At 54.9% G+C, this 12674-nt stretch overlaps 1 protein-coding gene across 1 annotated transcript in view; it reads left to right on the top strand.

Moving 5' to 3' along the window:
- The window catches only part of PNPLA7 (patatin like phospholipase domain containing 7), a 134812-nt gene extending 126932 nt beyond the window's left edge, over positions 1-7880 (top strand). The window contains 3 exon segments of the mRNA XM_030961550.1: positions 1153-1240; positions 6005-6108; positions 7103-7880. Of these exon segments, the coding sequence (XP_030817410.1) occupies positions 1153-1240; positions 6005-6108; positions 7103-7180 (270 nt within the window). The 3' untranslated portion in view covers positions 7181-7880.
- Positions 7881-12674: the final 4794 nt, after the last annotated feature.

Here is a 12674-nt window from a genome sequence, read left to right as displayed (position 1 = left end):
TTTTCATTCCCTCCAGGCTTTCTCTGCCCCCGTTGCTTGTCCTGGATCTGCTCTGTGCTGTGGCTGTTCTAAATTACATCAAAATCAGCTCCAGATGAAAGGTCAACTGAGAGCACTTTGCTGCAGCAGCAATGGGCTGCTGCTGTGACCCCACAGGGGCTGTGTGATTCACAGAGGAGCAGAGGATTGTTCATAAAACCCCGTGTTAGGAAGCTGCCCTGGCTAGGAGCACATGGGCAGGTCTGGGTGTTTGGGAACACAACTGGCACAGCAATTCCTGGCAGCCCAGTTCCCTCTGCCTGCTCTCCCCCATCCTCTTCCTCTGGCTTGGGGTTGTTGCTGTGTCCATTAAATTCACTGGGTTTAAAAATGGATGAGAGGTGTTGAGGTGTCCTCCTGGTTAGGTTTGGCCCAGCCCAGAGTGGGAGGGGGCTGCAGGAAGCCTGAGAGGGCTCTTAAATGCCAAAGTTGGGTTTTCTTGGAGGAGACACTAGAGCTAGAACTTCTCAAAATAGAGAACACTCAGCCCACTGCTTGGGTGAGACAGAGTGAAAATAGCAAGGGTTTACTGGAGAGAGGAACTGCAGTGGGAGATGTCTCTGCAGGCTCTGGCTCGCTGCAGCACCTCCAGCTCTGGGGCTTTCAGGGGTCCCTGGGGGTCCTGCTCACCCCAGTGCCCACCTGTCCCTGCAGCCTCTGTGGCATCACTCCAGCTGAGGGATGGCCACTGTGTGTCCCACCTGGTCACCTTCTCCCAAAAGCAGGGGCTGCACCTGGCCCAGCCAGTCCCTCACAAAGGGACCCTGATGGAGAAAAACACATGGAGGGAGCTCTGTCCATGCCAGGGCCCAGCCCCTGCTGTGCTTGTCTCTGGGGTCGTTTTTAATAAGACTTCTTGTTGTGTGGGTGGAATAAGAGCCATTAAAAGCAAGTCCCACTGTTGGGAATCCCATCTCTGCCACCAGACCTGCCTCAGGAGAGCTGTTTGCAGGATTTCTCACTGATGAGTAATGAGGGGGCAGCTGTGGAGAATTTGTGCGTCTGGAGCTTTGTCTGTTCAATATCATTTTTATACAGTCTCGACTTGTTTGGATTTTCTTGTACATTTCTGTGTACATTTGCTGACAAACCTTCAACTTGTCTGTGTTTCAGAACGTGACCTGTCCCACCACGTCCTTCACTGACCTGGCTGAGATCGTGTCCCGCATCGAGCCCGTCAAGGCTCCTCCGCTGGCCGACGGTGAGGGGCAGGAGGGGGGACAAGGGACAGCTCCTGCCTGCCAGCCCTCCCCTCCCTGTGCTCAGCAAGAGCCCTGCTGGGCACTGCCACCCACTCCCTGCTCCCTCAGAGCCCTGGGCCTCAGTGTCCCCCTCCTGCCACCTCCTCTGGGACAGTGGGATCGGTCGGGGTGTCCTCAGCAGCTGCTGCCAGCCTCTTCCTGGGCAGTTCCCAGGGGGGAATAATCCCTGCTGGAGTCTTAGCTGAGGGAATAACACAAGTGGCAGCTCAGCTTCCATCCCCTCAGGCTGTCCTGTGCCCTTCTGCTGGCTCCATCCTCAGCCCTGTTGGGCAGGGGGAGGCTGAGTTAAAGAGTTAAACATCCTGCCCCAAGGATGTTTTCTCCTGTTGGACTGGGGGCAGGCTGAGTTAAAGCTCTGCCCCAAGGATGTTTTCCCCTGTTGGGCAGGGGCAGGCTGAATTAAAGCTCTGCCCCAAGGATGTTTTCCCCTGTTGGGCAGGGGGCAGGCTGAGTTAAAGCCCTGCCCCAAGAATGTTGGGCTCGGGGGAGGCTGAGTTAAACAGTTAAGCATCCTGCCCCAAGGATGTTTTCCCCTGTTGGGCAGGGGCAGGCTGAGTTAAAGCTCTGCCCCAAGGATGTTTTCCCCTGTTGGGCAGGGGCAGGCTGAGTTAAAGCCCTGCCCCAAGGATGTTTTCCCTGCTGTCGTGAGTACGATCAGGAGTGACTCACTGGCTCCAGTGCTTTCTGTGTGCTCCTGGTGTGGGAGCAGCAGTGAACTGGAGAGGAGCAGGTAGCAGCTCCTGCATGGTGACACAGAGGTGCTCTGTGCCCCGTGCTGGCCCTGCCCTGCAGAGCAGCTCCCTGGTTATGGAGCTCTCAGATCCAAAAGGATCAGAGCCTTGCAGGCCTGAAACCCCTGAGTGTGTCACCAGGGCTGGAGCTCTTTCTAAACAGTCTCTTCCCCTCCTCCTGATTCTTGTTCCTGCAGAGGGAAAGCTAAAGTTAGCAGTGCTCCCATCTGTGACTGTTTGCAGAGATGTCCCTGTGGTAATTTGAAATGCTAATTACAATCATATGCCTTATAAAGAAAATATTAATCAAATGTGGTAGAAGCAGCCATTGTGAATAAGAGTGAAGAGTTCATGGTATGTGGTTATTTAAGGCTCAGGCACTGAGACTTGCTGAGATTTCACCAGAGCACTGGGACAGATCCTCCTCCTTTCTGGAGCTCCTGATGATTCCCTGTTAGGCTCCTGCTTTCTGCTGGGCAGGGCTGTGGAGGGAGTGTGGCAAATGGACCTGGGCTGAGGAGGGGCAGTGCTGGGGTGCTGGGCATGGATGGGATGGGATGGATGGGATGGGCAGGGGCCATGAGCTCCTCATGGGTGCTGAAATCCCTTGGCTGTAGGGTCTGAGGAGGCGGTGGCAGCAGGGTCCTGCACGTGCTGGGCAGGATCCTTTGTGTTCTGCCCTGGGTGGCTCCGTGTGGCTGAAGGGACCCTGGCCATGCCTGGGTGGCAGTGAGAGCAGTGACATCCCTTGGTGTCCTCTGTGCATGAGACACTTGCTGAAGAGCTGTGGGGGAAGGTGTGTGGTGAGGTGAGCTCAGGGGGAGGTGGCACCTCCCTGCAGTGGCCTCGTGGCTGTCAGGTGGCTCCTCTGGCATTGCTCTGCTTGGGGGGGTGAGAGGCTCTGAGGCTTCTGACCAGGGGAGGGGAGGGGACAGGGAGCTGCTTGGTGGCCTGGCTGTGACCCTGCACTGTCACCTTTGTTCTCCCTGGAAATCCCTTCCTGAGGGAGGTCTTGGATCACAGAGGCTGAGAAAGGCACAGAGGCTGACAGCACCCCACAGGTCTGGGGCTGGCTGGGGAAATCCTGGCAGTAATTTTGTTCTAAAGCAAGCAAAGGGGAAGGCTCAAGTTCTGATGGATGGGAAAGGGTCAGCAGAGAGGGTGAGAAGCCTGGATGGGGCAGGAGCTGTGTGTGCTTTGTGGTGAAAGGGCAGGGGAATTCCTTCTCCTCTTGAGCACACAGAGAGCAGTGACCAAAACCATTAAAAAGTTTTTCAGAAGGGAGCCTGTCCCTCAGGCAGGGCTGAGCAGAGGGCCCTGAGTGCCAGAGCTCTGGGGCACAGGTGTCTCATTTCACAGCAGTGTTGGTGGTCCTGTTCCCATTCTCCATCCCCACGTTCCCTCAGCCAGGAGCATCCCTCTGCCCAGCTGTGGTCTGGGCCCTCAGAGCTGTGGCTGTGGCCAGGGGAGCTCAGGTGCCACTTTTGGGGGTGGTTCTGTCACATCCCTGCTCAGGCTCCCCCTGTGAGGGACTGCTGAGCCCAGGAGATGAGCACTTGGAGCAATGGTCATTTGGATAAAGGGATTTGTGGAGGAGAAATGTTCCTGGTGGTGTCAAATACCTGGGTTTGCCATTCAGCTGGAGCAGGAGACATCCCAGCACCTCTCAAGGGACACAATTAGCAGGCACCAGCCACCTCTGCATCTTTGCTGCTGAAAAAGAACTTTCCTGGAGCAGCACTAGTGCAGCTGAGGCTGTGCTGAGCTTCCAGGTGCTGACTGATCCCTCCAGCCACACCTCAGCTGTCCCCAGCTGGGGTTCCCTGCAGGAATCAGGGAACAAAGCAAAGAAACAGCCCAGCTGCAGGAGCACGAGGCAGATCTCTGGGTGGGAAATGCCCTTCCTGCAGGGAATGTGCTGACCCTGCTCAGGCCAGGCCTGGGAACCTTCCCAGGGTGGAATCTCCTCCAGGCTGAGCTCTTTGGGTGGTGCTGAGCTGGACAGAGCAGCGAGGCCTTGGTCCTGCTTGGTGCTTCTGGGAGGTTTTGTAGTGCCCAGAGCATCACTGTGAGCCTCAGCCCTGGTGGAAGGTGGTGGTTTGGGACAGCAGGGCCACCTCCTGCTCTCCTTTTCCCCCTCCAGCAGCCAGAGCTGTGCTGGGAGGGATGTGGGAAGGGTGGCTCTTGGTTCTGTGTTTGTAGCAGGACTTGTTAAATGCTGAATAGTGCTGGGAGAATCAAGGAATTTGGTCTGGATGGCAGCTGGTTTTATTGGAGGTATAAACTCCAAACTCTTGTTTGTGGTGTCTCTTGCTGTTCAGATGAGTTTCCAGTTTCTCTGGTGTATTTTATCAAAGATTATCATTAGTGTTTTTAGTAAAAACTAACAATCATTCTCTAATTCTCAGTAAAAAAAACCAAACAACCAAAACTAAAAATAATAAAAGAAAATAAAAAAGACCTAATGTCTTTCATTCCAATGTTCTAGCAGTTGGTTGTAGTTATGTGCTAGGAGAAAAGGCTGTGGAACAGACTGTGCTGTTGTCTTCAGCATGGAGCAGATGCTATTGATGGCTCTCAGGAGAAATACTTAATCAAGGATCTGGTTTAAACAGGAGCCCCTCTCTTCACCAGTGGGCTGCATCCAGCTATTGCCTCAGAGCACACTGGAACTAACTCAGGAAAAGGGGGAGAAGAGCTGGTGTCACACAAATGTGATTTTAATGGTGACCATAAAATGTCATTTTCATGCCTTGAGCTGCATCCTGAAGCTCTGGGTGCCAGCAGAGGAAGTTGCTGCCTGCCAGGGGCCTCTGCCCCACTCTGCCCACGTGCCCTGGTGTCACCAGTGGCTGGGACAGGGGCTGGGGGGGAGCTGGGACCATCAGTGGCTCCCCCAGCCCAGCTCATTCCTGGAGTTGCTGTGGGGAGCCAGCCCTGGTGCAGGTGGAGTCATAAAAGGGTTTGAGTTGGGAAAACCTTAAATCCCATCCCACCCCTGCCATGGCAGGGACACCTCCCACTGTCCCAGGTGCTCCCAGCCCTGTCCAGCCTGGCCCAGGGATCCAGGGGCAGCCCCAGCTGCTCTGGGCACCTGTGCCAGGGCCTGCCCACCCTGCCAGGGAACAATTCCCAATTCCCAATATCCCATCCATCCCTGTCTTCCTTAAGGCCATTCCCCCTTGTCCTGCTCCTCCAGGCCCTTGGGAGGTGCTGCTCCTGCTGCCAGTTTTGCAGATCCTCCAGGTGATCTCCAGATGCTGGGGGGGGTGTTGGCTCTGCCCTGATGTGTCCTCATTCCATTGGAGCAGGCTGGGGCTGGGGCCTGCCTTGCACATCCTGCTGCTGTGCACAGCTCTTGAGACTCCCTAAATTATGTTAATCTGCTGGATTACTGGAGAAAGCAAGTGATTGTCCTCTGCAGAGGGGAAGGGAATGTAAATGTCTCTGTCCCTGTGGAGCAGAGATTGTGAGGCACTCAGTTATCAGCTCCACAGCAGGCAGAGCTCACCCTAAGCCTGGGATCCCTGTTCCCAGAGCCTGTGAGCACAGGGAGTTTGGCTTGGCAGCTCAGGGGCTTCTCAAGGTGTCCCACGGGTCTGGTTGGGCCGAGGGGTGGAACACAGCAGCTGTGCTGTGAGGGGCATTCCCCAGGGAGCATCCCCCCAAACCTGTGTCCCTCTGGGAGCTGGCACCCACCACAGTGACCCAAACAGTGGGACAGGGCTGCTGTGCTGTGCTTCCTTGGATTCTGGAGGGGTCCAGGACAGCAGCTGACAGAGAGGACATGGTTTATTTTTATGTGCTGGGGAGCTGAGATCTGTGTGTGAGCAGTCCCAGTTCACTGAGCTGCAGAGAGCTGCTGGCACTGTCCTGCCTGTGCTCAGTGACAGTGGCACTCATTCCTCTCCCAGCTTCCTCTGCCTCTCTGCTTGCCAGTTAAACCCTGTGCTTTGTGTCTTCTCTCCTCAGATGAGTCAGACTACCAGACTGAATATGAGGAAGAAGTTCTGGACAGCCAGAAGGATGATTACCTTGATTTCATAAGCAACCAGGCTGAGGAAGACTCTGACTCGGTATGAACCCCCTGGAACAGGCAGTGCTGGTCATTGTTGGGTCCTGGCTGAACCAGGAGAGATGTGTGGGGAGAGATGCTGAGAGGAGCATCTGGGAGGGGCTGCCTGAGCAGGACTGTGCAGAATTGCTTTTTGTTGGTACAGACACTAAATGGCACATGCTCACCCTCCTCAGGCCACTCCCTGCCACGTGTGGCAAAACCTGGCCACAGCTAAATCCTGGTCCTGCAGCTCTGGGTTTGCTCATGAGGTGGATCAGGGCTGGAGAGGCTGAGGGAGCTGCTTCCTCCAGCCTGGGGGAGAGGAGCTGAAGGGAGGATCTGCCAGCAGGGTGGGTGAGGAGACGGGGGTTATGGAGGAGCAGGGAGTTATGGAGGAGAAGGAGGTTATGGAGAAGATGCCCATCAAAAAGCCAGGAGGGGACTGGCACAGTTTGTGCTGAAGGAAACTCTCCCTGGGGTCGCTGGGAAGTGCTGCCCTTGTACACAGCTGACACCCACCCTGGGCTGTGCAGGGAGAGCTGCAAACTCCACCCTTGTAGATATTTGAAAAGCAAAGCCCTGAAGAAACAGCTCCAGCACTTGAGCCAGCCCTGCTTAGAGCAGATGAATGGATTTGTCTTCCAGAGGTCCCTTCCAGGCACAAGGGGTTTGATTCCGTGGGACAGCAGGCCCACCCTGAGATAACTGTGAGACCAGGTGTGCTGAGCAGCACAGCTCAGACAGGTCACATCCCTGCTGCTCTGACTGCAGCAGGGTTTGGAAGGTGCTGTTGGGTTAGTCATGAACAGTTCCTCAGTGGGAGCACAGGGTGGATGGGGAAGGGCCCATGGGAGGCTGTCTGGTGGTGTCGGTTTTCACAGAGGAGCTGGAGTGATGGGGGTTCTGTTTGCTGGGCTTACCCAAGCTGGTGGGAGAGGAGGTGAAGAGAACAGGTTTTATCCAGCTCAGAGAGGATGCTGAAGTTTCAGTTTGTGCTTCCTTTTCTCCTGCAGGATGAGGAGATGCAGCTGAGGAAGCGCAGGAATGTGCCTGGCGGGGAGGGCCAGAGCAGCACCGGAGAGCCGGGGTAGAGCTGGGAGAGGCCGAGCTGCCAGCTGGGAGCCACAGCCCAAACTGCTGACAGAGCAGCCCTATTTATTTATTTAATGCTTCACCAAACCAAAACAATGCCCAGATGAATGAAGCCAGAGTTCATCCTTCTCCAGCCAGGGCCGGGCACTCAGCACCACCTGCACCGAGTCCTTTGGAGCTCTGGGCAGAGGGGCTGCCCTGGGCCCTGCTCCTTCCTACAGGTGCCAGGAGCAGCAGTTACTGATCACAGACTGGCAGAGGGGAAATGGGCAGTTCAAGCTGCCTGGATTCTTGCTGCTGTGTTTTTAGGCACTGTTTTTACTGCCAAGGCCCAAAGAACACTGGGGACCTCCCCCTGCAAGGTGCTGGGAGGGCTCCGGGAGCAGCACTGGAGAGAGGGAGGGGTTTGTGGGTTGCAGCCTTGCTTTCTTCTCACACGAATCAGGTAACTGTGTCATTAACTCCTCAGTGACTTCCAACCACGTACTGGTGAGCAATGCTCTGATGGGAGCAAATCTGAATGTATTTAACTTGAAATCTGAACCTAAGAAATCATTGTGAAGGGTGGCCATAGAGCCTGGATCCTCGAGTCAGCAGCAGGACGTTCACTGACAGATCATGGAGCTGACACTTGCTGGGCAACTCTGGAATCAGCACTTGGCTGTACTTGCCCTCTTGAAATAAAGTTATTTTGCTGGATTGAAATGTCTCTGTTTCTTTGCGTCACGTCCTACAAAGAGAAAAGTTGTCAACAACTGAGAGCCCAACTTGCCTCTGCTTATCTCAGACTTGCAAAGGAACACACAGAGTTTCCAGCTGCTCAGCCCAGCAGGAGTCCCTCAGGTATTGTCAGGCACTGGGAAGAATCTCCAGTGCTCTGTCCCCGGGGCTGGAGCTGTCCTGGCAGTTGGATCCTGTGTAGACACCCCCTGGTGCTGGCTCAGCTCGTGTCACATCTGTCATTGCCAATGGCTGCATAACCAAGCTGATTCCTGCTTTATGGCAGCCCCAGGTCAGCCCCAGCTGTAGGTGCTGTTTCCTTGAAGGGATTTGTTATCAACCAGAGCACCAAGGACACCCCCAGAGCTGCCTCCTTTCCTCAGCTCTCCTGGCCCTCCAGACATCACCAGAGCTGGGCAGCACCCTAGGGCCAGGAATGTGTTTGGTGAGGAATGGGCTTTGTAAAAGGTGGGAATTGTCACCTCTTCTCTGCATTTAACCTCCTTTCCTCTCCTGGAACACACTCTCCTGTACCTGCCCTGCATTGTGCTTGCTTCTGTCCCAGAATCCCAGACTGGTTTGCATGGAAGGGATCTTAAAGCCCATCCAGTGCCACCCCCTGTCATGGGCAGGGACACCTTCCACTGTCCCAGGGTGTCCCAAGCCCTGTCCAGCCTGCCCTTGGGCACTGCCCAGGATGGGGCACGTCCATGGATGTGCAGCCTGTGCGCAGGGAGGCTGCTCCTCTTACACAAAATGTTATTTTCAAGTGTCAGAACCCAAGTCAGTGTTTTGCTCTCAGAGCCAGCCTGTTTGCATCTCCATCTGGCCCATGGCCCATCCAGAAGCAGTGGAAGCAGTTGGAAGCCTTCCCTGCAAGGATCATGCAGAACTTTGATGCAGATTTTGGTTGATGCACTTGTTCAGAATGTGTTGCAGTCACTGGAGGCTTTTCCCTGCTAATACAAAGAATACATTCTTACAAAGAAAACTTGAAAATGGCTTTAGAAGTGAAGGTAGAACAGCTGGGGGCTTCTGTGCAGGCACAGGCTGCCTGTGGAGCTGGAGAGATTGAATTCCTGTTGGGGCTGGTTGCAGGAGGGTGGTGCTGGGTATGGGAAAGGCTCCAAGCTGGGACCAAGCCTGGGAGTGAGCACAGGTCATAGCAGGTGAGCACAGGTCATAGCAGGTCAGTGCAGGTGAGCACAGGTCAGTGCAGGTGAGCACAGGTCAGTGCCCACCTTCCAGCATTTGCTCTGGGCAAACATCTCATGCAGCAGTAGCAGCACAATTCAGAGATTTGGTTTTTTGGTGATGGATTGGCAAACCACGTGTGAGGCCCTTCAGTCTGTTTATAGGTGGTTACACTCCAGGAACCTCTCCCTGGAAAATGGGGATCAGAACTGGAGCACAAACCCCAGAGATGACCAAAATCCTCTGGCTGCCCTTACCAAGCCCCTCCTGGGCCATCTGCCTGCAAAGGATAAAGCCAAAACCAAAAGTTTTGGTTTTAAAGGCTGGATCCAACCTGCTGGCAATGGACAGACTGTGCTGGTCACAGCCCTGGGCTCTGGAGCAGGAGCTGATTCCAGGTGTTCCCTCTGCCCAGGGCAGCCCCAGCTGGGCAGAACAGGCACCACAGGTTATTGTGCAGAAGAATGAGAGCTCTGTCAGCCTGGACCCAGCTGCTCTTGTTCCAGGAGAGCTCTTCCCCTCTGTTCAAACAGGTAATTCATTCCCAAGCTGTGTGTGTTCCCTACAAACATCCTGGCAGCCAGACGTGCTCCTGGAGCCCGGGTGGGAACTGCTGGACTCATTGAGGGACTCACAGAAAACAGACAAATATCGGGCTGCTGAGTGTGCTAATTAGAGCCTCTCTATTTGCTTTGTGCCCTGTACCATGGGAAAACAGCTCTTAGTTCAGACGTATGAATTCAGGAGATGAACCTCTGATGTGAGACTGAAAGTCTCTCCTAAATAATTGATCACGTTTTTTCCTCCCTGCTGCATCTTTTGTAGCTGAGCTAGCTGGACATTAAACCAATCTGTTCTTCCATGCTGAGGAATGTAAACCCATAATGGGACAAATCTAAAAGCAAAGTTGGCTTTTTCTATCTTGCTTTGCTGCTGGCTGGGTCCTGCCCAGGTCCCAGAGGTGACCGTGTGTGCAATTCCACCTCAGGAGGTTTTAATCAATCCCTGCCCACGTGGAGAGCAGCCCTGCCCCAAGGAGCCAGTGCTGCATCACCCCCTTGTCCCCCAGGCTCTGCTGTGCTGGCAATGCAGTGGGAGGAGGGTGGCTGGAAGAACCTCAGGCTCCTGGCCCCTCTCTCCTGGCCCGGGCCAGATGCAGGCTTGGCCTGGGAACCACCCTGCAGTTTCTTTATGGGTGTGGGACATCCCCATAAATGTGAAATTTGACCAGAAGTTGGATGAATTTCTCTTTGCTGGAAGAGCTGAAACAGTTGCTGAGGTTTTATCATGGGTGAGGAGGACACAGAGCTCGTTCCCACAACAAATCTGGTGCCAGCCAGTGCCAGCCCTGAGGCAGCAGGGTCAGAGCAAGGTCCTGAGGAGCCACAGGCACAAGCAGGACCTGCAGGGGGAATGTTCCCCTCAAAACCTTTTGGTGACACATCTGGGGGAGGAAAGCCTTGACTGAGCTTTCAGAAATGTCTCCCAGTGATGGATTCACAGCAGATCAAGGCCCCATCCTGAGCCCTCTGCAAGCAGCTGGAGTGGGCGAGCACCCCCAGGCTCTGCAGTGACCAGAGGTACTGCACAAAGGGACTCAAGGCAGGGATTTGGGAACCAGGCTCTGTCTGGGTTTGGGAAGCCAGGTGTCTGCTAAGGAAAGCAGGAGCCTCCCTTGAAATGGAAAATGTAAACCCCCTCCCTCTGAATTCTTACAACTTTGAAATTAAGGGGCTCTCAGGCAAAGATATGGGAGCAGGAATAACAGTTCTTTACTAGGGAAATTTAAATTAAAATGCAGTAATACAAACAACAACAACAACAACAGAAAAAAATAAACCCCACTGCCAGAGTCAGACCATGTCCCTGTCCCCCTGTGTGTCAGGGGGTGGCACAGCCCCATCCCATGGGGGCTCAGCCCTCCTGCAGTGCCAGCTGTGCTGCTGCTGGAGCAGGGATCCTGCACAAGGGGAGTTTTCCTCTGCAGCTCCAGGGCTGCTGCAGATGGGCCTGGGCTCCCTCTGGCAATGCAGGGCAGCAGAAAGCTGCTCCTCTGGCAATGCAGGGGGCAAAGGCTGCTGTGCTGCTCCAGGCTCAGATTGGATCCAGGTAGGAATGCTTGGCTCCTGCCCTGGGCGCAGCATCTCCCCATGGGATGCTGGAATTGGATCAGCCCTGCAGGGACACTCAGTGGCCATGGACAGCAGAGATCTCCTGAAGGGAGGATTGGCTGTGGGAGAGATAAAGAAAAAACTGCCCCATGGACAGCAGAGAACTGCCCCAGCTCTGACAGATGGCAATAGAATAAACACCCCTGGGGGCATCTTGCATTTCCCACCTGGAACAGGTTCCCTCTGGAGAGGGGATGCCATGGAGTTTGGGCTCATCCCCACCAAGAGCTGGTGGCAGTGGCACTCCTGTCCCCAGGGCAGCACCCTGGGGTTTGGTGCAAGCAACAAACTCAGCTGCTTGCATAAAACAGCCGCAGGAGCTCCTAGAGAATCCCCAGAGGGGTTTAGAAAGAAGGAACACGTGGCAGCTGGAAGCACCTGTGCAAACCCTCCAGGAAGCCCTGCCCAGGCTGGGAGAGAGCTTTGACCTGAGCAGTGGGGCTCTGGCTCCTGCCCAGCTGGTTGTGACAGCTCCTGCTGTGGCTTCTCATGTTTCTGTCCCCGTGTGGGGCCAATGTGTCCGTGCAGCCCCTGTGGGCTCTGCTCCCCACGCAGGCACAGCCAGGCTGTGGCGGGCCCAGCGATGCTCCTTCCCTGGCAGACGTCATTCTGCCTGCGTGCTGTTCCCAAATTAATCTCCTCCTATTCCCTCGTGCTCCCTGACCTCCCCCAGCGTGTGATTTTCCCTGCCTGCTGCCCCAGGGCTGTGTTGGAGCTGTCGAGATGCGGGGGCTCAGCTGCGCCGCTGGGTTTCACTCGCTGTCGCTGGAAGAGCTGAGAGAAAATCAGCAAACAAGAAATAGATGGAAAATGTTTCCTCTCCCTCCAGGGCTCCACGTGGCAGGATTGGCGCTGCCAGTGCCACTGTCCCAAGAGCCCCACCAAACATGGCCGTGGGGTGCCAGCTTTCAGCATGGCCCAGTGGCGACCCAGGGCAGGAGGCACTGGCACTGGTAAGGTGGCATTCGAGGGACAGAATTTTGGGGTGTTTTGCTGGCACCAAAGCCATAAATATCCCTTTTGCTGGCACCTCCCATAATATCCCTTCCCAGCTGATGGCTGGTTCTGCTCCCACTAGGACTGGTGGGGTTTGTGTTTGTGCTCTTTGTCCTTGTCCCTCCTCAGGTCATGGAGGGTGTGACCTTCTTTTCCCCAGTGGCCTTAATTTGGGTTTTAGAAGAGAATATACCATAAATACCCATATGTGCATGCCAGGATGGTGCCTGGAGGTTCCTTGCAGGCAGCAGGAGCAGCATTCCAAATGCTGGGAAGGCACCTGTGGCCCAAGTGTCACTTAGCTCAGACATGGCATTTGCACATGGCAGAGCCACAGTCACCACCCACCACTGCCACCAACATCAGCAGGAACAGCTTTTAATTAAGCCTAATGCACTCAGGGGTTATGGAC

The sequence above is a fragment of the Camarhynchus parvulus genome, chromosome 17 (genome assembly GCF_901933205.1).
Source record: "Camarhynchus parvulus chromosome 17, STF_HiC, whole genome shotgun sequence".
NCBI classification, from domain to species: domain Eukaryota; kingdom Metazoa; phylum Chordata; class Aves; order Passeriformes; family Thraupidae; genus Camarhynchus; species Camarhynchus parvulus.
The sequence above is the reverse complement of the archived record's forward strand: the minus strand, read 5'-3'. Positions and strand labels throughout refer to the sequence as shown.